Raw genomic sequence first — 27,784 nt, forward strand, 5'->3', positions numbered from 1 at the left:
TGTCAATAGGCAAGAAATAATTTGAATTGATAAAATGATTGGCTTTAAAAATTGAATTGTGTGTGTACATGCAACAATTCATTGAAAGAAGATTGCATACGCTTCCAAGTGGTGAGGATGCTGGAGAACTCCCCTTTTCTTTGCATAAACAACGGCAGATTGAGCATCAGACGTGTCGATCACGAGGAATGCATTGTCGTGACATTGTACTGTTAACTGCCAAATGCACGGTCTAGCATAAACTCGAGTCTTGACTCTTGACACAGCTGAAACAGGCGATTGCCAAATTGACACGCGTTCCACTGGGTTGAGTCTCTGACAAAAAGAAGTGGAGCCCACTCTTTCCCGCCGATTCATACCCCAGTGTTCCCGTTCCCATTTTTCTCCCTAACTGAATTTCGATAACCTTCCTTCCTGCACAAACCCACCTTCATGCATATATCGAATCAACTAACCGCACGCACTCTATGATATGATATCACTATCACACTCATTATGCCATTGAAAAGCTTCATCCGACGGAAACTAATCTCCCTGCTTCAGCCATGGTTGAGAGAAGAGCCCCAACTCGACATCCAGTTAGGGTTCCGTCACTCCCTCGCCGTCGCCGAGAACCTTCGTTTTGATGTCTCTGTTCTCAACCGGCTGTTCGACTCCCCTTCTTGCCTCTTTATCAAGGAGCTCACAATCGAACACCTCACTCTCAGATTCTCGCCCTGGCACTCCGCAGCCTTCGACATCGAAGTTCACGGCGTTCGCGTTGTGCTAGCTTTCGAGTGTGTAGCTCCAGTTGAACAGTTTTCTGTTATTTGGCGGTTTTAATTTTTTTTATCTTTCTTGTTTTATTTCTGTTTTTGTGATGCACGTACTTTTGTTAACTGGCGTGACTGTTTGGTTTGTTCTTGAAGGATGCCGGATGAGGAGGTAAGCGCCAGGAGGTTGCGTTCGTCGAAATTTGATTATACGGATTATCTTAGAAAGCGCCTTGAGATTCTTGATCCTGAGGTAATGGATGAATTCCACTGGAAGTTAGAGTTTAGGATACTATTCAATTTGTTTGAATTGGTGAAACTTCTTAGTTTTCAGTCTAATAACGGATTGTCATTAAAAAAATTGATATAAATTTTGGCGGTTATGTTACCTGTTATTGTATATAAATATTTATAGGTACATGGAATATGAGTTTAATTTGCATGCTCGTGGCAATACTATTGGAATATATAAAGCATAATGAAAAATAGTACTGAAACTACCTAACGCGGAGAACTGTATAGTAGTGCGTGTTTCAACTTTCAAGCCATCGTCTTGACCGTTTATAGTTATATGTTGATGCTATAATGGTCATTTAGGTTTGATATATCATTTATGTTCTTTGGATTATGAGGGAGAAAGATGTCTTAGCCGCAAACTTTTGTTATGAGAAATTAATTTGTTAATTATAATGTCATTATTTTTTTGTTTGGATTTAGGGATGTTCTTTGCATCATGTTTTGGAGAGCATAGTTTTTGCTGACCCTGAAAGGAAAGATCTTACATCATCTTTCTTGAATCTTATTATGAAGTCGTCTCACCTAGAGGCACATGACATCAACATGGAGATTCAGTTTCCTATCTTTAATGCCGAGTTTATGTGTTTTGGGGAAGTAAAGAATTTTAGTGCAAGATCTGATAATCTTGATCAGAAATGTCTTTTTAGAGGTTTCCTTACTACAATTTTGATTCCAGTGAGAGAGGGCTCATATATGTTAAATTGCACTGGATTGAGAGTCGGATTTATTGGTAAAAATCAGCCTGACCGTGCTTTGCTTTCATCTGATGTGCACATTTTCATTACATTAAGGGATCTTCAGCTGGTTGATTGCACTCTCTCTTTCCCAGAACTAGGCTTTTCATTTACTCCAAAAGATGTTTCTGTATTTCTAGTTATTCACAAATTGCTATCTGATAAGCACAATGAAGCTAGAAGTGCTAGAGAATTATGGAGAATAGCTGCAAATAAAATTGGCCATATGACTATAATTCCTATGTTATCATTGCAAAGATTAGTTGGTATTATAGGTCAATGGAAACATTATGTTGATGCTTATGAGAATCTCTTGCTGCTAGTTGGATATTCTACTGGCCCAATGTGGAAAATGTCCATTTCTAAAATGTTTCAGAGAAAACAGGTTTTCAGTTCTGCTAGAAACAACTGGAAGGTTATATCTAACATTGAGAAGAAGTTACCTGTTGAAGGCATATCACTAGCGAGGCGAATAGCTCGTCATAGAGCAGCATTGGAAGTTCCCTCTGATTGTCATGAGGAATGTTTGGCCACGAGTAAATTTGTTTGCCTTTTTCTTTCTGTTTTGATGCTTATTTGGAAAGTGATCTCAAAGATAATCTGTTGTTTCTTAAACATATTTGGGGAAAAGATAGTGGAAGATTCAGATATTGACGGATGTTTGCGAAGCTCTAGTAAAGATCTTTATCAAAGGTGTTGTTTTGTGCTAAACTTTGGGAAAATCATAGTAAGATTGTCCCAAATTAATGAAATCCAACCTTCTGCATATGAAAAGTTGCATGCACATACTGGAATAGCATACTCAGATTTCCTTCCAATATGTTTCTGTATTGATCAATTTTTACTAGTAACCATTAAAGATAATTTTGGACAGAGAGTCTTTGTGTCATGTGGGCAAATGAAGGTTGAACCTGCACCTTTGACAGTGTTTCCAGAAGCAAGTCCAATGAATAAGCTTAATACAGATGAAGAAAATGGAGAGGAAGGCACCCAGGGATCAATTCTGTGGTGTGAACCTGCAAAATCATTTGTCCTGTCAGAATCTAATGTAGCCCAGGCTGAAGATACTTGTGATTCTCATGTTCATAGCTTTATGGGAAAATTGTCTGCTAGTTGGAAGGGAATTTGTAGTAGTTTTAGTGAAAGTGAGATTGAGTATTCTGAAAATCCATGCCTTCTCTGTAAGTTTGAGACATCTTCCACATATCAAGACAATAAGAATCCCTGTTTTGGGTTTTGTGAATTTGGTTTTATGCTTGGAAAGATAAATTTATTTTTGACTCACTTTTCAGTATCATCCGTGTCTCTACTTGTTAGTCAGATACAACATGTTTGCACGGCGGACAGGAAGGAAGCATCCGATGCTCCAAACTTAGTGCATAAAGCAGAAAATGTCTGGGTCGACACATATGAGTATTATGCCAAACAAATGATTATTTACTTGCTTCAAAAACTACCACAGAATCATTTCCATTTTGGAGCATTTGTTGATGGTCCATTTGTAAGATTTTCACTCAAAAGAGAGGCTGGTCTTGATGGCCAAGACATTAATGACATTGCCAGCCATGATAACTTTGACATCAATTTTGATTTTCATGATATTGAAGTGGCTGTTGGTTCACCTTCATTATTAGATATGTCACCATTGACAGATCCGTTTGGGCTTGATGATGCCAAAGCAGAGTATATTACATTGGAACCTTGTGTGGTTGATATTCCAAAACCCGATAATGATAAGTACATATCTTCAGGAAAGATATCAATTGGTTCCTATATTCATCAAAATGGCTTAAATGTTTATTTGGAGGAGTTAGGAGGCAAACATCAGATTCAACTTTTAGTGGTAAAACCAATCATTGTACAGATATTATCAGTCAGGTAGATGTTTTATTTTGATTATCCATTTTCCTCAATTTATGATGATGTCCCAGCAAGCATTCTTATATCTTGATGAGTTCTCTCTTTCTTTAATACCCCCCCTTTCTATTCTCTTGTTTATCTCCTTTCTGCGATATTATTTGTGGACTATTGTTTATTTGGAACTTAAATAATTTTGCATGTGCACATATCTTGACATTGGCATTGGCTGATTCTTGTCTTCATGTATGTTCTTCTTTTAGGCACATCTCTATTTAATTTCTTTTTAACGAAAATGGGAATATCTTGAATTTTGAGGTAGCTTGGCATTTGCCATTTCTGGAATAGTTTGTTTGGTCCATTAGACAAGAATTGGATGTGTTATGTACCTTCCATGTCTTATATTCCCCTTTTATTCAAAGAATTTGAGGGTACAGTTGGGTTTCTTTTTTCTTTTTAAGATGGGGCAGGAAGTGAGTCAAATTGGCTCGGAACTTAGTTTGAGCTCAACTTATTGATAGCTTGGTAAGCTGTGCTCATGAGCGTGTGAACTGAACTTGAGAATGGATTTGAGCTAATATATTTAATGAGTCTAGTTTGAATTTAAATAAGGTCTGGTCTGAAAATGTGCACTTGTATGGCACTGTGTCCATGAAAACTTTGTCCCAGCAAATGAACAATGGACATGTATCACCATGTCTATGTTTTTCATGGACATGGACACTAACCAACACAGCCTTAGTTACAGAGACAATGGAGAGTTTTGTTACTTGTCTGAACTAGCTAGGCACACTGTTAAGGGATGGCAAAAAAACCCGCCAAAACGGGTATCTGCGGGGATTACCCTCAAATTAAATGGGGACCTGTGACGGGATGGAGCGGGAATGGGGAGCATTTTCTTAAACGGGGATGGGGAGCGGGGGAGGGTTACCCGCCTCCCATGAGTACCCATTGCCATCCCACTGTTTTCGTTTTGTTTATCTTTTTTTTGAATAATATCTTATCTCCTTCCTCTGTTGTCCTCTGTCGTCATTCCCCACTTCTCTATCCAAATTCTCTTCTATGATCTAGTTCTACAACTGAAACTTCTATACATGTCTTTTCTTTTTACAGAGGAGTTGTATTACTATTAACATAATTGAGATTATTTTCCCATAAGTTTTCACTGCATGATACCTTGCTTATATAAGTTGTGTTCTCGTGAGGCAGAATTATTTTATGGTAAACAATATCTGGCTGTGATTGGGATAGTGATTTGATTGTTAATTTACTGCAGGAATTACATTTACTCGTTGTGCACAACAATGTCTGCCTTTTCAGCTTCTTGGGACATAACGGCTGGAGGGTTCACTGTTTTCTCATTTTTAGATGAGGTGTATATGATTTGTAAGGTGATAAATTTTGATTTTCCCTGCTTATGTCAAATGATATTTATTGTTTCCTTATGTATTATGCGGGAAACTCCGCCTATGTTACACTTGCGGTACATAGTCGGTCCCAAACCCGGATAAAGGAGGAGGGTTGTGTTAGGTTTTCGGCAACCAACATAAAAATATAGCCAAATCCCCATGACATGAATCAAAGACATTATTGCGCTAAAGCTAGGTCGTTGCCCGGAAGCAACGCGCCGTATGGCTCGAGTACGGTGTTGAAGTAAGAGCCGCTGCATCGGTGCCCGGATGTAGTGTTAAATGAGCAAGGGTTCTCGCGTTTTCGTGAACGGACGAGGGTAAATAAGCTAGTTCACAAAGGAAAAGATAAAGGTCGAAGCGACAGAAGGTTGAGATTTGGGACATGGAACATAGGCACTCTAACAGGAAAGTCCATGGAGGTGGTGGACACCATGACAAGGAGGAAGATTAACATTATGTGCCTACAAGAAACGAAATGGGTTGGTGCAAAGGTTAGGGAGTTGGATACTTCTGGTTTCAAACTTTGGTATACAGGAAAGGTGAAGAATAGGAATGGGGTTGGAATAATTGTGGATAAGCAGTGGAAGAAGGACGTAGTGGATGTCAAGAGGGTGGGAGATCGGATCATCTCTATCAAACTTGTGGTGGAGGGAGGTGCTTTCCATGTGATTAGCGCCTATGCACCGCAAGTGGGTTCGGACGAACAACACAAGATAAGGTTTTGGGAGGATCTAGAGAGTTTGGTTCAAGGCATACCTTTGGGAGATAAGATTTTCTTAGGAGGAGATTTAAATGGCCATGTTGGGAGAGAAGTGACTGGATATGGGAGTATTCACGGAAGCCATGGTTTCGGGGTGATCAATACCGAGGGTAAAACTATTTTGGACTTTTCCTCAACTTTTGATATTCTCATCGCAAATACATGTTTTAAAAAGAGAGGCGAACATCTTATAACCTATAAGAGTGGCATGACAAGCTCTCAAATCGACTTCTTCTTGTTGAGGAGAGTCGACCGGAAATTTTGCATTAACTGTAAAATTATCCCGGGAGAGAGTTTGACAACACAACATAGGGTGCTCGTCATGAATTTTCGCGTTGAGCAAAAGTTGAGGAAAAGACATCATACGAAAAACCCAAAGACGAGGTGGTGGCGGATGAAAGGTGAGGAACAAAGAAGCTTCCTAAGACGGGTAGGAGAAGAGGCAAAATGGGATGGGAATGAAAGCGCGGAAGAGATGTGGAGGGAGATGACAGAAGTTATTAGAAGAACAGCAAAAGAAAGTTTTGGTGAATCTAAAGGAATAGGACCAAGAGACAAGGAGTCCTAGTGGTGGAATGCGAGTATACAAGAAAAGATAAAGATAAAAAGAGAATGCTTTAAAGAGTGGTCTTTATGCCGCAATGCAGATAACTGGAAAAAATATAAGGCGGCTAAGAAAGAGACAAAAGTGGCTATAAGTGAAGCAAGGACAAGAGCATATGAGGGTCTCTACCAGTCTTTGGGCACGAAAGAAGGAGAAAAATGTATATATAGAATCGCAAAGAGTCGGGAAAGAAGAACGAGAGATTTGGATCATGTTAAGTGCATAAAGGATAAGGATGGAGAGGTGTTGGCTCAAGAGGAGAAGATTAATGAAAGGTAGAAGAGCTACTTCTACGAGTTATTTAATGAGGGACAGAAGACTCTTCCGAGCCTTGGTCGATTATGCACAAGGGAAGAAGATCAAAACTTTGACTACTATCGAATGATTCGAGACTTCGAGGTAAAAGAGGCTCTAAAGCAGATGAAAAATGGCAGGGCAGTAGGACCTAATAATATCCCGATTGAGGTTTGGAAGGGTCTTGGAGGAAAAGGCATCAACTGGTTAACCAAGCTTTTTAATGAGATTTTAAGGTCAAAGAAGATGCCTGATGAGTGGAGAAAGAGCACCTTGGTACCTATCTACAAGAATAAGGGGGATATACAAAGTTGCGAAAATTATAGAGGGATTAAGCTTATGAGTCATACTATGAAGTTATGGGAAAGGGTGATAGAACGGAGGTTGAGAAAAAAGACACAAGTAACAGAGAACCAATTTGGATTTATGCCAGGCAGATCTACCACTGAAGCGATATATCTATTAAGAAGGATGATGGAGAGGTATCGTAGTAATAAAAGGGATCTGCACATGGTGTTTATTGATTTGGAAAAAGCGTATGATAGGGTACCAAGGGAGGTCTTATGGAAGGTTTTAGAAAAGAGGAGAGTAAGGATCACATATATTCGGGCAATCAAAGACATGTATGATGGGGCCACAACTAGTGTGAAGACTCAAGGTGGTGTGACAGAGGAATTCCCTATTGGTATAGGATTACACCAGGGATCATCCTTAAGTCCATACCTTTTCACATTAGTCTTGGAAGTACTCACAGAGCACATCCAAGAGCCTGTGCCATGGTGCATGCTTTTTGCCGATGATATCGTCCTTATGGGAGAGTCAAGGGAAGACCTAAATAAGAAGTTAGAGTTATGGAGAGAAGCTCTAGAAGTGTATAGTCTGCGCATAAGCCGTAACAAGACGGAATATATGGAATGTAAATTCAGTCTGAGAAGGGAAAACTCCAATATAGAAGTGAAGATTGGAGAAAACATCCTACGAAAAATTAAAAGTTTTAAGTATCTTGGGTGCATCATACAGGATAATGGAGAGATTGAACAGGATGTAAATCATAGGATCCAAGCAGGTTGGTCAAAATGGCGGAGTGCATCTGGTTTTATATGCGACAAAAAAGTGCCTTTAAAACTTAAAGGTAAATTCTATCGCACCGCTATAAGACCGGCTATGCTGTATGGTACGGAGTGTTGGGCGGCTAAAGGGGAGCACGAACATAAGCTGAGTGTGACAGAGATGAAGATGTTGATATGGATGAGTGGTCATACGCGATTGGATAAATTAAGGAATGAAGATATAAAGGAGAGAGTTGGAGTAGCACCCATTGTGGAAAAGATGGTTGAATTGCGTCTCAGGTGGTTTGGACATGTGGGAAGAAGACCGATAGAACATCTAGTCAGGAGGGTGGATGAGATGGAAGATGGACAAAGAGCGAAAGGCAGAGGAAGACCTAAGAAGACTATCCGTGAGGTGGTCAAACGAGATCTACATGTAAACGGTCTCTCTGTAGACATGATACATGACAGAGCATAATAGCGTCGTTTGATTCATATAGCCGACCCCACTTAGTGGGACAAGGCTTTGTTGTTGTTGTTGTTGTTGTATGTATTATGCGGGAATGAATTATTGCACATAAGTGTTAGGTATGATTAATGTAGGCTCTAGTGCTGCAATTTGTTTATGTTATGGACCATCTCTACCAATCGTATAAGCAATAGTCATATCAATAAATGATTATTTATTAGGGCACCCTCACGCAAGAACCCTTTGGTCTTGAAATATGGATAGCGTATGAGTCCATGATACCTTATATTGGAACTTGACTATAATTTAGAAGTGTGGGGAAAACAAGAATTTAACTCTTGACCATTTAGTAATAGAAGCTTTGACACCATGTTATGATCTATTTCTCTCAAAAGCTTAGGATGTTTGATTGATGCACATGAATAGGGGATAAGTAGGGGAGGAGAGAGTTTAGGAAGGTGCAGGTGTGGTTGTGTAAGGTGTGGTGGATATGAGTTGGTTGTGATGCTGGCAGTGTATGTGTTATTGATATTCAAAGAGAATTGGAAAAGAAACCGAACGTATGTGTTATTGATATGCAAACACTCCGGCCAGAGAATATATATTGGGATAGGAACCGCCTGCTGAGCAAGCTACAACAGGGGTAGAATGGCCTTTTCATATCCTAATGCAGTTACAGGTAGGTTAGTAGCTGCTGTCACTAACAATCACTGCTAGAGGCAGTTACCTACTGCCATGAGAGTAAATATACCTACACTGGTATGCTGGGGCTGTGATAACACTTTCCGAACTCTCTTGCTTTTCCTCTTAATTTAGAATAGCCTAACTATTTCACGCATGTGCTAGTCGTTTGATGATCTTTATTCTTTCCATATTCATGCTAGCATGGTGTTCCTTGTATCCTTGGTGTCATAGCTTTAGAGGTGCTTTCGAGAATGGCTTTATGTAGAAGGACAATGCTCTATTCAAAAACTGAAATGGCACTAGAGATAATTTTTAACAACCAGTTATTGTTGCTTTTTTTTCTTGTGTGCACAAAGAAGTATTTAATAAATGCAGTTCTATGGAAATTTGTATATGTTTTACCAAGTTATCATAAAGGGTCTTTTTCCTTATTACAGGCTGTTGCACACTTGTCATCTGTGGTATCTTATATGTTTAGTAGCTCTGAAGATGTTGATTGCTGGCATCCTGAAATCTTGAAGCAAGAAGCAATGTTTCCAGAACCTGATAGCTGCGAGCCAACCATAGAAGGAGCTTTACCGACAAATAATATCTGTTCATTTTTTATTAATGGAACCTGCAGATTTGAGTCTATGGATATCATTCTTCATAATTCTAGAAGTTATAACGGAGATGGTCGTACTCCAGTGGTTAACTTTTTGACTGGAAACAAACTGGCTGTGCAGAAGTTGCCCGACTGTGGAATTTGGATTTCCATTCAGCAGACCTCTGTTGTAGTTTCTGGTGAAGAAGAGAAGATGGACATCTTCACTGATTTAGCAGAAATCATATCTTTTCTTTTCACATACCATAACTCTATTGGAAACAACAATGATCGTATTGTACCTGAAAAATTGCTATTGCAATCTGTTGACTGCTTACATGAAGTATCTCTCTCTGGTTGCACATTTACTTTGTGCTTGGGTCTTGTTCAAAATACCTCATGTTCAAGAAATGAGTTCAAAACAGTTGGTAGCTCAGATGCTAATGGTCATACTGACTTGGTGCGAGGAAACAATTTGACAGCCTCTGAAAGGTTAATCACTGAATCTCCTCACTCAATTACAGTGATGGGCTCTCCTACAATTTTCGGGACGACAGCTTCAGCAAGGCACTGTTTTCTAGTAAATGCTTCAGTAACTAATGTTGTCATAGGAAGATGCTCAACGAAAAGGGTTCTGGTTGAAGCACATCAATCGAATAAGTTTATGTGTATGCTTTCTGTTGGTGGAGAGTTTCAGATGGTTTCCTGGGAGATCCAGGTAATATTTGAGGAGCTAAAGATGGCATAATATTCTCAGGCATGTACCTGTGTCGTTGTTTTGAGCCATCTATTGCACATTGAATATCAAGTATATGTCTTTTAATTATGAAGCTCCTTTATGTTAATGCAAACATCTCAAGATCCAAAACTTACAACATTTTGTACTAAACTTTAAATGTTATTGTTCAGGGTGGACTTATTGCTCTTGAAACATCATCTTTGGCAATGGCGATTGATAATTATACTTCCTATCTGAAACATATCAGAAATCTTACATCTGATGTGATGCAACATAATAAAGCCATCAATCAGGCAGGGCATGGCGAAGAGAGCTGTGATGTTAATGATGAGATTCATCAAGAGATTGTTTGCACATCTCAACGGACTGAGAGTGAATCTCCCAATTCGTTTGACTTATCATTGTCTCACTTTGCTCTTGTTTTTGCACATGAAAATGATTCCGGTAATTAATCTCTTCGTACTTCTGTCCTGCAGCTGGGAATAAAAGTTTAACTTTGCAATCAATTACTGCAGGTGGGATTAGAGAAATCATACTAGAGGTTGACATCCATTTGAAATTTGAATCAGCAACTACTGGGAAGAAACTAAAAGCTGAGCTTTCTCATTTGTCTATCCTTTCCCAAATTACTCACGAGAATTTGGAACATGAAACTACAATTCCTCATTTTTCCTCTGTTAGAATGAAAGATTTTCCATCTCAGCTTGCCTTTTCAGAGTTTCAGAACTCTGTTGAATGTCATGCTGTTAGCGAGGGAAGTAGTTCAAGAGGCCCTGTTCCATTTCACCTGAGTCATCAGAATCAAATTCTGAAAGATTTAAGAGCTTCCATGTCACTAGAGAGGCCAGCTGATGGCTCATTGCATTTATGTCGATGTTGGTTTGGCATTGGTTCTATTTCAGGTTTAGACATGACACTTTCTATATCCGAAATTCAGGTAAGTTCCTATCATTATTGGTTTACTATAATTATGCTGTTCCATACGTAGCTCTTCTACGGTCTTGTATTCTTCTTATTTTTGTTAGATTTTAATGTGTAGAAATGCTAAAACTCTATTGCGTTTCATCAAACTTTATTGTTGCAGACAATTTTGTCAATGGCCTCTTCAGTTTCTCTGCTATCACTTCAAAATACAAGAGCATCAGAAAGAAACCATTGGTCTACTAGCCATAATGCTGACAATAGTTTGGAAGCAATGATTCCAGATGGTACCAAGAGTCAAGCTTTAAGTTAGCTGTTTATAGTCATTTGATTACATTTGTAATTAGCTTTGATATTTTGTAGGGGCTGTTGTTGCTATTCAGGATATCAACCAGCACATGTATTTTACAGTTGAAGGTGAAGAAAATTCTTTCAGTATAGGTGGCGTCATTCATTACTCTCTTGTAGGAGAAAGAGCTCTTTTCAGGGTATGAAATAAGTTCAGCATATCTTCTCTAGTGTTTTCTAAAATTTGTTTATCAATTGCGGCAAATTTTGCATGTTTCTTTGGCATAATAAATCCTTGAAGTTGTCTTCAAACTTAAGCTTATTTACTTAAGCAAATACAAAGATTTTCATGTAATCTGGATTCGCTCTTGATGGGAAAAATTGATTGTTCATTTTCCTTGTGTCATCTGTAGTAGCAATTTAATACTTAGAGCTATGCTTCAGGTGAAACACCTAATCCAAAGGAGATGGAAGTCTACAATTATGTGGTTTTCCTTGATATCATTGTTTGCGAAGAACGACATGGGTGTGCCTTTGAGATTGAATTCTAGTCCAGGATCATGTTTTGTTGACATCTCGTGTCCCAATGATGGAAGTTGTGCACTTTGGAGAGTTTTCCCTCCTGAGGGTGGAAGTTATGAAGGAGTTACTGACTGGGGGGAGGCTTGCAATCAACCAATAAAGAGAAGCTGCTGCCTTGTAAACAAAAAGAATAACTGTGCTATTGCTTTTGTTGATGGTGCTCCAGAGTTTGTCATGAAGCCTGGAAATCCAATCAAGTTCAAAATTTTTCATGATCTTTCAGTCGGTTATGATGCTTCAGATACAGTTAGGTACCCTAGAATGGCTCCACAAAGTTGTCCACAGACTGATGAAGAAAGTATTTTGTTGCAAGGAGGAAAACTTCCTCGTATCGATATTAATATTGAGAAAATTACTCTGCATATTGTTCATGAACTTTCAGATACAAAAGATCTTTTCCCACTTATATGCTTGTTTATCAACAATACACAACTTATTGTACAAAACTTAGCCACAAAATCCCGGGTCATAGGCACCTCAACTGCGGGTGTTCAGTATTATGATGCTCTGAGAAATCTATGGTTAGTCTTAAGTCAAGTGCAAATTAGAATTGAAAACAACCCTTTTGTTACTCTTTTCTCATTTTTCCTCATGCCCTGGTGATCCTACCACTCACATTTTAAAAGAATATTGTTTGTTTTTCTTAAAAAATGATCCTTTTTTTTGTGTTTGAATTGTAGGGGAGAACTTCTTCATCCTGTTGGAATCTGTATTTTTTACCGATCTAATATTCAAACTACGCTTCCTGAATATGCATCTCATACAGTTCCTGCACATTTCTTCTGTCGGGCCAAAGAGGTTGTTAAGAATTATATCTGATATGATGGTTCTTTATTTTCATTCGAAAGTTATATCGTTATTTTCTGAAATTTCTCGATCATCTGGCCAGTTGGACATATCCCTAAGTGAGAATTCATTGGATGTTTTGCTCTTCATGATTGGGAAACTAAATCTGTCTGGTCCATATATGCTGCAAAGCTCCATTATTCTGGCTAACTGCTGCAAGGTGACCTCTATTTATTTTTAACTTGAAACAAATCGACTTAGTTTATTTTCTTTCTATCAGTTTGCATTATTAAGCTTAACCACAGTTTTTGGTTTGAGACTATCTTCATCTATTATGTCAAATATGTTAGTTTATCTTCTTTATCATAATTTCTTATTTGTTATGCAAATAAGTTAGTTTCTTAAGCACAGCCAAAGTATTTGTTTTGATGGTTGTCAATTTGATTAACCCTTATATATTGCTATTTGGCAGGTGGAGAATCAGTCAGGATTAAATCTTCTTTTTCACTTCAAGAAGGAAACAGCAACAATACCTAGAAAACAGTCTGCCTCAATTTCATTGAGGTATGTAGTTGTTCTCTCTCTCTCTCTCTCTCTCTCTCTCTCTGTCTCTCTCTCTCCCTATATATATATATATATATATATATATATATATATATATATATATATATATAACAGCAAACATTTGAGCATGACTTGAGCCATATAAGTTTCTTTTCATGGATATCTGTTTCTACTATATATAATGAGGATTGGGAGGGGTTGGGCACAATTTTTTCTCCTAAAATGTCCTTATATATATATATATATATATATACGCATTAAAAATGGAAGGACTTGAACTGAAGACTTCTTAATTATAGTTTGAAGTATATACTATCTTGATTAATCCCATATTTATTATTTCCACACACATAATAGATCAAAAGGTGGATTAAAAGACACTTTCCTATTAATACACTAGTCAGCATAGTCAACATCATATTTTTAGTGGGCAGTGAAACCTTTAATGATAATTATGAATTGGCCAATGTTATGTCACAGGAGGCATTCTGATATCAGAAGTGAGGACTCCGATGCTGCAACTTCTGTTTCTATTCAACTTGCTGATTTTGGTTCATTTGCAACTTCTTCAATTCCCCTCTTACTTTCACAAACACAGATAGCTTGGAGAACACGGATTAGATCAGCTGAAGGTCTTTTCAACAGCTGGCCTCATTGCCCTATGTGAATTGAAATTATGATGAGTATCTAATAATGTGCTCTATAACTGTTAGATATAAAAATGGGTAACGATTCTTGTTCCTATTTTATATCCTCCAGTGTATCAACTATTAGAATCATTAAATGATAAACGACTTGCAATATCAGAGTCTAATCATTAACAACTTGCAATGTTAGGTTTAAATCATTCATGATGCTGCATCATCTTTGAACATTAATGACATAACAATATATCATATCATATCATGAAGGAGAATGTGTTAAAACCAGTAATTTTTTCCTGTGCAGTTCCACATAGCTAGAAATTGGGTGGTTTGGGATGTTGAACGTCCTGTATATTTGTAGTTGATTTATTGAAGGTATATATATGATCATAGTAAGCTGTCTTCATTCTCTGATAAATTTTTGAACAGGTTCACGAACTTTCCCTGGGCCAATGATTGTGATTAAGATTTCTAGAAATGCAGAGGTATTCTCAGTCCATTGTTTTTCTGGTTAAAACTTATTTTTTTCAAATTTGCATTTTGGCTAACATGAACTTTTAAAATAATATACAAAATTAATTATAACATCTAAATCTTGTCCAGCTATGGACCAAACACTATATTATCTATTAGTGACCAAAGTAGGACTTTCCTCCGTCTAATCTACTCCCCTAACTAGGTCCATAGTGTTATAATCTAAACCTTATCCATGCTTATACCGTTTATTAGTGATTTCCCCCTATAGTTTTCTGAATTCTCCTACTACCTTTAGTTGTATGATTAACCTCTATTTGTTCCACTTTCTTTAGTGGGTCCTTCTGGCAGCACAATTTATATATAGTTGTCTTTGTCTGTAGGCTTTGGACACTATGCTAGTATGCTTAGATAAAGATAAATAACAGAAAGGCTCTCAAATCTCGTCTTAACTACACAGCAAGCCTGGATTAACATCAAACCGAGTAAAAACTACAAAGATAACTATATACAAGAATATACAATTTGCCTATATACATGATTTGACATTCTGGTTATCTTAAGAACAAGTTCTAACAGATTTTATGATTAACAGCCAAGATTTACTCTGTCTCTTACTGATTGACACAATTTATTTCGTTCAGGTGATCACTGTTATTTACATCTATGAACATTAACCGTGTCTGTTTATATTTTGATAGGTTGGTTTGTCAGTTGTGGTTTCCCCTTTGATTAGAATACACAATGAAACTGGATTTCCTCTGGAACTTCAGTTCCAACGAGCTGAACCACAGGGAGATGAGGTTGCATCTGTGGTATTAGAACCAGGGGACTATATTGATGATTCTATGGCAATGTTCGATGCCATAAACTTCTCTGGTGGAGTAAAGAGGGCTTTAATGTCTTTAAGTATTGGTATGCACTTTTACCCACAGTACATTATTTATCTTCTCTCCCATTATGTACTAGCCATGTGAAACCATCATACTTAGAAGTTCTAGTCTTACCTCAGATATTGTTCTGTCACTACTTTTATAAATTGCCTTTTGCTATGCAACATATGAATATGATTTTGTTAGTACTCCTTATGTTTATGGATCTTATGTTTGTTGATAATATTTCATTTTCTCTCTCTATTTTTTATACTTTTGTCAGTTATCTCAGTTAGCATGTTGGTTTATAGACATTTAGTTGGACTAGAACTCACTATGAAGTCTTGGATTAAGTTCCTTGACAAATGAAGGCATTGAAGCTAGAAAGATAAGAAAGAAAAAAAAGAGTGATAGTGTATGATAGGTTCCCTTCGGAGGATCTAGCTCTCTCAACTTGCTGTGTTTACCATTGTAACTGCCTAAGGATAGGTTTGTCTTTCTACATCTTTATAGCATGCTCATCAAGCTAATCAAGCCCAGCTCTATATATACTGTATTTTAAGGCCCTTATTGGTAAAATGGCTCTGTTCTAGGATAAAGTTTGCCCAATTTTCCGTCCACTCAATAACAAGGGACAATAGAGATAGGGACAAAGATATAAGTTTTCTCTGTTTTTGTATTTCTAAAATTCTCTCTAAAAATCTCTCCATGAATATAAAGTTTAATTCATGCAATCATATATGGAGTTTAGTTAATCAAAATAGATATAAGTTTGTAACACCAGACTCTCCCCAAAGTTTAAATGATTAGGTTACGACACCTAAATGACTTCATTATATGTCTAAATGCAAGAACCTGTTGGTCTTTAAGATTAACCAATGCATATAGACCAATTCTTGTGAAAGTTTAAGATATTAGATAAATTAAAATATCATTAATGGTGTTATATGTGTCATATTCCTTGATGCCAGCATTTGGTGGACAATATTCTAAGATATGGTTACAATATTACTATATTGCTAGGTTACATATATTCTAGTACTCCCCTACCTTCACTCCCTATCAACTTCTCGTATGTTTTCATTGTTCATGCTTGATTGCCTCTCTCACTATTCCTTCATTAAGCTCCTTAGCATGGATGTTCCAATTAGCTTCACATTGCTTAGTCACAGTCTATTTCTGATTTATATGGCCATATGGGGCCTCCTGTAGTTATGCAAAGTTCATGCTATAGATGGCTAGTTATGGCATGTGGGGGTGAGTTTGGTCTTATGTTGCTCAAGGGTATGCTCAAAATAACTGTGATTGAAGCTTAGGATTTTCTCTTTTTTTTTCTATCTTCGTATCATGCACACTAGTTATAGGGGGTCTATTTATGCTAATGTTGGAAAGAAGGAAGAATTGCATGAAATAGAAACAACCTGCAAATGAAGAACATGATGAAAAGGTTTGGGTAGCATTTTTAAATTAAAGGCACATTTGAGTGGCAACGAAGAATTAAAGTCTTGTTTTAAGATGAGAAATTGAAATAAGCGTGTTAGAAAAGAGAAAGAATGCAAGGAATGTATGAGTTCATTTGATGGGGAATCCTTGACAATATGTCAAGAATCTTAAGTATATGCTTCCAGATTTAACCTCTCTTTCTAAGAGAGAATTGTAGAACCTCAGTCTCTCCACATTTTATTGCAATACGATAAATACGTCACCTTAATCCGTACTCTCTCCCTGTTTACATCACCGCCTTATTGCCAGCTCCCTCACAACTTTTCCCACCTAAACCAGTAAGTTCCCTGAACAGAGTTAGTTGCTGCCAGCCTGCCTTGGCCTACGGGCTCTCCTCTTTGGGCTTTCTTCCTTGTCCTGTTATAACCACAGTAAGGGGGAAATAGGGTTAAAGGTCATTTTCTTGGCTTTTTTAGATATTATGTTTACAAACCATTTGTATGCATCAGTCCAATAGCTTAAACTTTTGGAATAAATGGTTCTTGACATGGTATCAGAGCCTTTATGATCAAAGGTCTAGAATTTGATTCTTCTTGTCCCATTTTTCCAAACAAAATCTGAATTTTAGCTCAAGGTGGGCCTCTCCTCATGAGTTGATGTGGTTTAATCATTAATTTTCAGGTAACTTCTTATTGTCATTTAGACCCCGAATGACCGAGGAACTCAAAAAATTTGAACGATCTCTTTCTTTGGAATGGTCAACTTATGTTAAAGGTGGAAAAGCTGTTCGTTTATCTGGAATATTTGAAAAGTTAAACTACAGAGTTCGCAAGGCATTATTTTCAAAATCAGACAAGTGTTCCTTCAGCACAGCACATTGCATCCTTATGTCTGAAGGTGAAAGAGTTGCCAATATGCATTTTCTCATCCAGACAATTTCAAGAGATATTCCTGTTGCATCACCTGAAAAGTCTGCAGCTCTGTTAAAGAAAGAGAGTTTGCCAGTTTCATTGCAAGAACAGAAGGAAATATATCTCCTTCCTACTGTACGAATGACCAACTTATTGCACTCTGAAATAGATGTTATTTTAAGTGAAACAGGTAAAGAAATGCATGCTTTTGGAGGTTTTATTTCATTTAACCTCAATTAACTTTCAATTTTTGTTGTGCTGAAGATCAGTTAAGTACTGTTGGCTATGACAGTATTGGAAAGCAGGCGACAATAGCATATGGTTCAACAGCTGTCTTTTATGCCAATCCAGATGTTATATACTTCACAGTGACTTTAACTGGTTCCAATTCAAGTTCCAAGCTGCTAAATACTGGGGAATGTGTAAAGAAGTTACTAAAGAAGAACAGAGATGTCCAACATGTAGATCTGAATTTGGACTTCGATGGAGGAAAGTTTTGTGCAACCTTGAGACTATACCGTGGGAGCAGGGGCATGCTGGAGGTCATCATTCTAGCATTTGTTCATTAACATTGAGTAGAAGTAATATTTGATATGGTGTAGGTTAATAGTGATGTTCTATTTTACATGTTTGAACAGTTAATCTTATTGTGCATCTGTGGAGGTTGTTGTAGGTTGTAGTTTTCACATCCTATTCCATGAAGAATAATACAGACTTAGAAATTTATGTTCTTGCTACCAAAAGGTGGCCTCTATCAAGGTGAGTTCTACATTTTTAGACTACTATTAAGCAAATGCGTACATTCTTGACATAATGGTTTGCTCTCCATATGCAGAATTGAATTAGACAATTTAAAATCTCACATTCCTTCAGAGTTAGGCTTATGCTTGCCTCCAAGAACAACTAGATCCTGGTTCTTAAAGTAAGATGGGTTATTATCCGTCACACTTTCATTTTAATATCTGAATTTTATCTTTTCCTGAAATCCTATCTAGATTTTTTTGTTAGTTTTCTTTATTTTTATAGTGACTTATATTTCTCTGGTTGTACAGACCCAAAAGCGTTCAGCTTAAATTGCTGGAGGACAACACAGCTGAGGCACTGCTAGACTTGGATTCATTATCAGGCCTTACGGAAATAAGCTTTAAGAAAGAAGAAGGATCTGGTGTCAAATCTGTAACAAAACTTGGCATGTCTATAGGTCCTTCAGGAGAATTTTGTGTTCCATCACAAATGGTGACAATTGTTCCACGATATGTTATTTGTAATGAATCAGAAGCATCTATCACTGTTCGTCAATGCTATTTTCAGGTATGCTCTCAGTTCATTCCTGATAAAGAGATCATCTTTTTATTCAGTAATATGTTATAACAATTTAGCTGCTGTGAAGGATGAGATGGCGGGTGTAATCTCCGTTGGAAGCAAACAGCGAATGCCACTACAGCTGAAAGAAGGATTTAGCAAGACAAGAGAGTTCAGTGTATTTGAGCATTTTATCAGAAAGCACCGATCCCCTAGTGACAATTCTTTGTTATATATTCAGTTTCAAACCAATGAGCCTGGATTGGGATGGTCAGGTCCAGTGTGTATAGCCTCACTAGGACATTTTTTCCTGAAATTCAGAAAACAAACAAAGGAAATTGGAATATCAGATAGCAAAATGACAGAATTTGCAGCTGTTCATGTTGTTGAAGAAAGTTCTACTCTTATTTTGAGTTTCTATAAGCCCCCCAATATAAGTCTGCCTTACCGAATTGAGAATTCTCTGCATAATCTATCAATAACTTACTACCAAAAGGTTGAGGAATAATTCTATATTTCTATTAATTTTTCACGTTTAGTTGATTTTTCACTGATTTTCTACTTGCTTCCCTCATATCACTGGATAAATTTCCAGGGTTTATTAGAGCCAGAGGTTCTTGGACCAGGATCAAATGCAGATTATGCCTGGGATGATCTGACTCTTCCACATAGGCTGGTTGTTCGCATCAATGGTGCTCATTTGATCTTCTTTACCCCTTCCTACAATTTTTTTTTCAATATCCATAATGCCTGAGCAGTGCTATTGCTGTGAATCTTAGCAAAAGATTAGCAATTTAATAAAAATGGTTGCTGACGGGGTTAAGTGAATTGAATAAACTAATCACTATAAGCATTACTAGTCATTCAATAGTTTAATGTTCCTAAGTTGAATTGTTCTCAGAAACTCAGACTTAACTAATTCATGATTCTTCTTTGGTGTTTTTCTATTTACCTAATATTAAACTTATTACTCTAGTTTTGAATTTCTTGTGATACTTTAATAGAGCTAAGAAGAAGACTAAATAACATAAACATACTTGAATGGAATAGTTTTATTAAATTCGTCTTTGTTTACAAAAACCAAGGAGGGACAAAAAGAAAGTAAATGACTGAAAATATATTGCTGGAATCGGTAAAAACCCATAACACTGAGTAAAAATGGTATTGGGGGAAACCCGGTCCCACACTCCTTTCCTAAATGAGAAAAAAAAGTAAATGATCATCGTATAAGGGCACCCTAGACCTCCCCCCTCTGCCCTTGGGTGACAAGACAACACCTTTCTGGGGCCATTACTTGATTCTGGGTATGTACCTTCTCTCATCCGTCAGCACTTCCTCCTCTTATAAACCCTGGTATATCCTAATAGAATACACTTAACTAGCCTAAATGAGAATGTATACTAGTATCATAGGGCAAACCATAGAGGATAGAATCTCCTCATGACAGTAGTGCCAACTGTGATCGTAACTGCCTAATGTCAAATGGCTAGTATACTTGTAGCTTGCTCAGCAAGCCAAGATCTTCCTCTAAATATTCTGTGGTGTAATAGTTTGCTATCATAATCAGAATATCATTTCCTAACAGAAAGCTGTTTTCTCTCTCGCTCAATTCATCAGATCCCTTCATTACCCCATCATGTAGGATTTATCATGATTTAGATGCTAAACAGTACATTTATAAAGCTTCTGCGACCCCATTTTTATACTTGAGTCACTTTTGTGGTTTCAATGGCACTCTATGGATGATGGGTTTCTTATTTTAATACATGCTTATGTGGTCTTACAAATAAGAAGAAAGAAATATAAACACAATATGATTTCAATGTTAAGTATTTAGGGTTGAATTGGATCCTCTAAAGTGAGGAAGTTAGTAAAGTGGTAAAGTGAAGGGTTAATCACCATTGATTTTGTAATTTTTATGAATGTGTGTCCCACTATCTTAATTTAAGGGTAATTAACTCCTCACTTTACCACTTTACCAACTTCCTCACTTTAAAGGATCTTGATCCATTTAGTATTAGATGTTTGGACCCTCCCTTATTTTAGTGTGTAGGTGAATCTGAAGTTCAAAGTAGGTTAGTAGTACTGCAGTGACCATTGTATATTAAATCTAATAGCATACTTGAATGTTGATTTTTCCTGTAGGTAGCCTACAATTACAGGAGATTAAATTGGACAAGGTGCGAGCATGGAAGCCATTTTACAAACTTGGTAAACAAAGAGCTTTGTCTACACATTTGGTTTTAGACAAAAGGCCAGGCGATCATGCCATGGAGATGGAAAAAGTGGGGTATGAAATTTATGCAGAAGGGCCAACCAGAGTTTTGCGAATTTGTGAGATCTCTAATAGTTTCAGGGGAGATAATGTTCTCAATTTATGTGCAAAAGTTCAAGTTAGAGTTTCTCAGTTTGCAGTTCACCTGCTTGAACATGTGAAACAGGTATTCTTGCTTTTGTGGAGTGGTTGTATTCATCAATGTTTGATACCCATACATTTTGCTGAGGCTTCATCTTTATAATTTAAGGATGCTAAATGAGTCTCTTGTGAAATCTAATAAAAACTACTTCAGTTTCGTAACTGATACATAGATTGTTACCTGTTGATCATTTTTGTGTTTCACACATTTGGAATGGCTTCAAAGTCTGTCCATTTGAAATAGAAATTGAATAGGGAATTTGACATGTATCTATAATTAAGGGTTTGACATGGATAATTTGTAAGCAACTCAATTTCAAACACTGTCAATATTACTAGGTGGAAACTTGCATGCAGTTGTCTTTATGTGAAGTTGATCATTGATAACCTTTAGATGATAATTTAGTCAAATCTGTCAAATCATCTACCGGTTCTTGGCTATCAACTTTACATGAAGACAATTGCATGTGAATTTTCACCATATTACTATATTAATGGTTTTGAAGCTTTATTGTCCTTAATTGTGTTGCTCTAGGGAGAGGCATAAGTTATAGAATCAGTTCATGACTAGGCATGGTAAACGTGGCATTCCTCTGTTTTATTTTTTTATTTTTCTCTAAATGAAAGTTTTAAGCTCCAATTTTCTATGTGAACTTTTAGGTAGAGGTATAAGCATAGTTTTTATATGTAGCACAGAGTTCCATGCAAGTGCCCAAGTGTGGACAATGCTTAGACTCACCTTACCTTTATTAAAATTAACTTTCATCTAGAAATAAAGGGGGCAATAGGGATTGAACTGTAGGTCACTAGTACCATATAATAAATTGCGTAGAACTTGCTTATGTCTAACAACGTGCTAGTTGCTATTGATATATTTAAGTTGCTCTTGCTAGGAGGGTGATGAGAATGAGCTGCAAGATTTTACACCATTTTCAGTAGTGAAGCTTGGGAATCTGCACATGTTTATGGTTTCTAATAATGATCAGGTGTATAATCAGTTCAGTGTACAGGTATTATGATTCATTATATTTTACTCGACTGCATGTCTGATTTATACTCTTTTATTGCACAAAATTCACGTCTTCTTTTTCTTCCCTGTTCTTCACACACCAAGTCTCTGGAAATTTTTTAAGAACTATGTTGATCATATCTTGTAATTGATTGGCCCAGGACGTGAATTTTGAGCTTAAGTGGAATGGAGCTCCTTTCGCATCAATGCTCCGCAGACATCAGTTAGATTACAGTGGCTCAAGTGATAGTGTGCTGAAGATTGTTTTTATTCTACTTAACTCTAGTTCCAATCTTAAGCAATTTAGGTATTCATCAATTTTTCTTCAGGTAAAAGTTGGAATGGCCCTATCTCCTTTGGTTCATATTTATCTGGGTTAACCTAGTAGAATCCCTCATCTAGTGGGAATGCTTAACTCTTGTTTTTGTTGGAATAGAAGAGAAAGCTATTCAATAATGGAGAATGAATTTAGCTTCTGAAGTTCATATGTTAATTGATCATACTCATCAATTTGACATTTTGGATTGTGTAGCCAATTGATTTGAATCTTGATGAAGAGACATTAATGAAAATTGCATCATTTTGGAGAACTTCTCTTAGTGACTCAGAGAGTCAAAGGTTTTACTTTGATCATTTTGAAATCCATCCAATAAAGGTTTCCTTCTTCAGTAACATCTTTCGTTCAGTTTGAATACTTTCCCTTAATTACTACTCAATGTCTATCCTATATTTTGTGTTGTAGATCATTGCAAACTTTATTCCCGGGGAATTGAATTCGAGTTATAGCTCTACACAGGAGGCTTTGCGGTCCTTAATTCATAGTGTTGTTAAGGTTTGTTTAACATGCTCCTGCAATAATTGTTTTTTTCCCTTAGAAACCGTGATGTATACTCAATTGATTAGTAATGTTAACCATTTACTTTTCTCCTTTCAGGTGCCTCCCATAAAAAATATGGTTGTAGAACTAAATGGAGTCCTTATTACCCATGCTTTGATAACAGTGCGTGAATTATTTTTTAAATGCGCACAACATTACTCATGGTATGTCTTTGGTATAATTCTATAACAATTGTGTGATTTATGGCTAAAAATTAAGGGCTTTTCCAGGTACGCAATGAGGGCTATATATCTCGCTAAAGGAAGCCCCTTACTTCCGCCTGATTTTGTTTCTATTTTTGATGACCTAGCTTCATCATCTCTTGATGTCTTCTTTGATCCGTCCCGCGGTTTCGCAAATCTTCCCGCATTCACTTCAGGTATCAGTGTCATCAATCATTCAATCATATTTTTGTGACTTATATTTTATAAAATGATTTAATTAAAAATCTAAATGGAGAAATATATTTTTATCTTTTTCTACTTCATTATACTCTTAACTTCTCATAATTTCCAATTTATTTTGAAAATACATTAAGGATAAACTGGAAATTAAATTGTGATAAAATGGAAGTTAAATTGTCTTATCCCCCTTTATATTGGAGTTGACATTGTGGATTTATATATTCTTTACCTTTATCTTAATGCAATTGTTTAATATATTTCTTTTCTTAAGTATTTTTAAATCATTTGAGGTGAGCTTTGGAGCATCGATTAAGTTGTCTCCATATGACCTTAAGGTCACAGGTTCAAGCTGTGGAATCAGCCATTGGATGCATTTATCAAGTTAGGCAGTCCTGCTTAACCCAATCACACAGGATGCTTGTGCAGCGAGCTGCCCTTTTTTGTTTAAATCATTTGATAAAACCCAAACTGTTTCTAACAAAAAACTAAACAGGCAGTTGTAAGCCTCTGGTTATGATTAGAGTGAAACCTACAATTGGCCCTGACAATTCCTATATCATAGATAAAATTAACTTCAGACAAAAAAAGTTGACAAATTAGTCCCTAAAAAAATAAATGGACAAACTAGTCTCTTATCTTTTAAAATGTAAGACAGTTTAATCTTTCAATCACATTATTTTTTATAAAAAAAAAATGACTAATTTGACACTTTTTTCAGAACTCTTCATCCATTTTAAATGATAATGTTTCAGACAACCAAGTTTTATGGGATGAGATAGACTTCTGGCATCTTTTTTATGTAAAGTTCATGGTCTTTCTAGAGGAGTTTCCTTTTCTGAAATGTTAATAGACTTTCCTCGATAGCTTTCTCTTTTCTTATGTTTGTTTTCTGCTCTTGTAAGGAGACTATTATTATTCTCCTACCTAATGGCATTCTTCTTTTAGGGCCACAGACATATTAATGAATGAGTGCAAAAGGTCGTCCTAGATTTCAGTGAGTTTAAATTGAATCCTGAAAGTTAACTCATGGGGGAAGGGTTGCTCAACCTTTGAAACCAGCTCATGGAGGGAGGATTTCCCAAACATTTATAGAGGATATCATAGCTATATCCGATAGTGGAACTCCTAACAAGTTTGTAACTTCTAATAGAGTTAAAGAGAAATGTCACACCATGGAGTTTTTTTAATTGACTCACATTCTAATAAAAATACTCAAAATTAATTAAAAAATATAACAGAAAAATAGACTTCAGTAAAGTAAAAGGAAAGCCAAAAGAAGCTTGTAGCATAACTAAATGTGCTGAATATGTTCTTTGGTTTTATATGACATTAATGCAAGTTACTTTTTGTTGTTTCTTGTTTCTTCTGCTTATTTGTATATTTTTACCCTGTTTTATGTGGATCAGGTACTTTCAAATTAATAAGTAAATGTATCAAAGGTGAAGGATTTTCAGGGACAAAACGATACTTTGGTGATCTAGGGAAAACTGTAAGTCTGTAAAAATTTCCCCCTTTCGTTGACTAGCATGTGATTGTGCTGTATCAGTATATTAATCAAATTATGCCGGCTCGCAGTTAAGATCAGCAGGTTCAAATATAGCCTTTGCAGCTGTAGCTGAGATATCAGACTCTGTTCTGAAAGGTGCAGAAGCAAATGGTTTCAATGGATTGGTACAGAATTATTACCTTATGTTCCTTCATTTTTCTACTTGAATTTTAGCAGTCCTCTGTATCATTATGCTTTACATATATAAATTCAATTTTGCAGGTGAGTGGCTTTCACCAAGGAATTCTAAAATTGGCTATGGAGCCATCAGTTCTTGGAACAGCATTGATGGAAGGTGGACCAGATAGAACTATATTACTTGATAGAAGTCCAGGAGTTGATGAGGTATTGCAAAATATATTGCTGCATCAATTGTAGACAAGTAAATTTAATCACATTGATACTCTGTCATTCCCTTTGGTTCATCACTATACCCTAGTAAAAAATCTTGGTTGTAAATTGGTTGTTGGTATTTTGATTGTCTGGAAAAATACAATGGTGGTGGACAGGTGCAAGCTCTTTTTCACTGTGTCAAATAGATCCTCTCCTTGCTTATTGACTATAATGTTACTGCCTTCTTTTATTGTTGTGCTTTTATCCATAACAAAAGAAATATTCATCCTTTCAGTTCTCTCGTCGTGTTTTTTGAGAATATTGATTCTTTTGATAGTGACTAACTAGATATGTGGGCTGCTGCAGTTATACATTGAAGGATATATCCAAGCCATGCTGGATACGGTTTATAGACAAGAATACCTGAGAGTTAGAGTTATTGACAATCAGGTAATCATTGAGTGAAATATAAACTTTGGAGAACCAAGAAGGACTAAAAATTGTCTTGCAAGCTTGGCTTTGTTTGAAAGAATTGCTTGAGTGTGTTGATTTTACTTTAATAATGTAAGAATACACATAGCGAAATAATTGAACAAGATATCTGAAAGTATGCTCTTCTCTCTATGGTTGTGATGTTGTCCTGTACATATTTAGGTTATCCTGAAAAATCTCCCACCGAATCATACTCTTATATGTGAGATCATGGATCGTGTTAAGGAGTTTCTGGTGAGTAAAGCATTGCTAAAAGGAGATCCCTCAAGTATGGGTCTCCCTTTACGCCGCCTTCGAGGAGAAAGTGTAAGTTCTATTCTTGTGAGCATACTTATATTTAATTAATTAGAATGCATAGTGGCATGTGAACTTGACTTGAAGCCTGGTCGATACTCTCAACACATCTGTTGAGTCATAGCTTGTTATATGACATAAGTTTATTCAAAAGGTTATTCGATAGTATAGGTCATGCCTAAATATTATCAAGTAAGCCTTGATTATTATACTCTCCAGCTTTAAATAGACAACATTAATAATTTTTTCCACTGAATGGAAATAGTTACAAGAATGAGAGAGCAGAGTTAACAAGTGTAATGTTTAAGCCAAAGGAATGGTCTAGTGGAGAAGTGTTTGGGTAGTGTGCAAGAGGTTTGCCGGCAATGTACCGAAACAAAACTGAGAGGAGGGGGAATCAAAATGTTTCTAATCAATTCCTTAATATGCATGTTTATAACTATACACATACTTGGACAATTTTTTTATAACTATAATGCTTGGAGGTCCTCCAAATGTCACATGATATTACTGTTTTATGCATAATTCATATTGGGTGCTTTTTTTACTCCTAAGAGTGAAAAATACTTCTTGATGAATAATTCATATTTTAAGTGTGAATAATTCTTTATACTTCTTGATATGCAATCACTAGTTGCATAATCCTCAAGTACCCTTCCAAGTCGTACCTGAATTTACTGATTCCGGTATATCTGTGGCAGGAATGGAGAATTGGACCGACAGTTCTGACATTGTGCGAACATCTTTTTGTTAGCTTTGCTATACGTATGCTACGGAAGCAAGCAAACAAATTTGTAATCAAGATAAAGTGGGGAAAGCAATCGGAGGTCGACAGTCATAAGGATGCTCCTGCTGAGTCTAATAAAATGGGGCAGAAATTGGGTTTCATTCGAAAATGGGGCATTGCCAAATTTGTCTTGTCTGCCCTGTTGGCATATGTTGATGGACGTCTATGTCGTAGTATTCCCAATCCTGTTGCCCGTAGAGTAGTTAGTGGCTTTTTGTTGAGTTATATTGACAAAGATGATGAATAAAATCTGTAGTTGTTGTTCCTTCCATTTAAGAGAAACAGGTAGTGGCGCCGTGGCAGGTGAAATGCTGTTTGTGCCTCAGCATTTGGAATCAGCATCTTATGTTTCCGTATGAAGCTCATATTATATGATTTGTATATATTTTTGCATTCATATCCAACCAAGCGGTATGTTTTACGTGCATGTAGATGGCTTTTGAGCCCCGTGTGGTCTGTGGTGTGTATTATACATCTGGACTTTGTGAGAAAACCAGAACGGTGACGCAGTGCACTCCAAGGCTTGTGAGAAAAAACCACCGTGGCTCTGTAGGTATTGCACAGATGATGACTTGGGATTTTATAGCACTTTGTTCCTATTCTTC

The 27,784-nt window shown here is 36.7% G+C and overlaps 1 protein-coding gene across 1 annotated transcript; it reads left to right on the plus strand.

The window, feature by feature from the left end:
* Positions 1 to 36: 36 nt before the first annotated feature.
* Positions 37 to 27,544, plus strand: LOC130969528 (uncharacterized). Its single transcript, XM_057895290.1, is given in 37 exon segments — positions 37 to 776; positions 909 to 1,005; positions 1,470 to 3,661; positions 4,917 to 5,031; positions 9,350 to 10,213; positions 10,405 to 10,678; positions 10,750 to 11,171; positions 11,319 to 11,442; positions 11,519 to 11,643; positions 11,888 to 12,546; positions 12,706 to 12,823; positions 12,915 to 13,031; positions 13,284 to 13,375; positions 13,856 to 14,007; positions 14,449 to 14,504; positions 15,195 to 15,408; positions 17,490 to 17,909; positions 17,984 to 18,261; positions 18,393 to 18,478; positions 18,555 to 18,641; positions 18,772 to 19,030; positions 19,110 to 19,517; positions 19,617 to 19,713; positions 21,167 to 21,462; positions 22,331 to 22,447; positions 22,608 to 22,775; positions 22,979 to 23,101; positions 23,189 to 23,278; positions 23,381 to 23,487; positions 23,554 to 23,702; positions 25,134 to 25,216; positions 25,303 to 25,398; positions 25,496 to 25,618; positions 25,973 to 26,056; positions 26,261 to 26,404; positions 27,094 to 27,292; positions 27,295 to 27,544. Coding segments are annotated over 37 exon segments (9,357 nt in total). The 5' UTR covers positions 37 to 495; the 3' UTR covers positions 27,336 to 27,544.
* The last annotated feature ends 240 nt before the right edge of the window (positions 27,545 to 27,784 follow it).

Source organism: Arachis stenosperma, chromosome 1 (assembly GCF_014773155.1).
Source record: "Arachis stenosperma cultivar V10309 chromosome 1, arast.V10309.gnm1.PFL2, whole genome shotgun sequence".
Classification (NCBI taxonomy): Eukaryota; Viridiplantae; Streptophyta; class Magnoliopsida; order Fabales; family Fabaceae; genus Arachis; species Arachis stenosperma.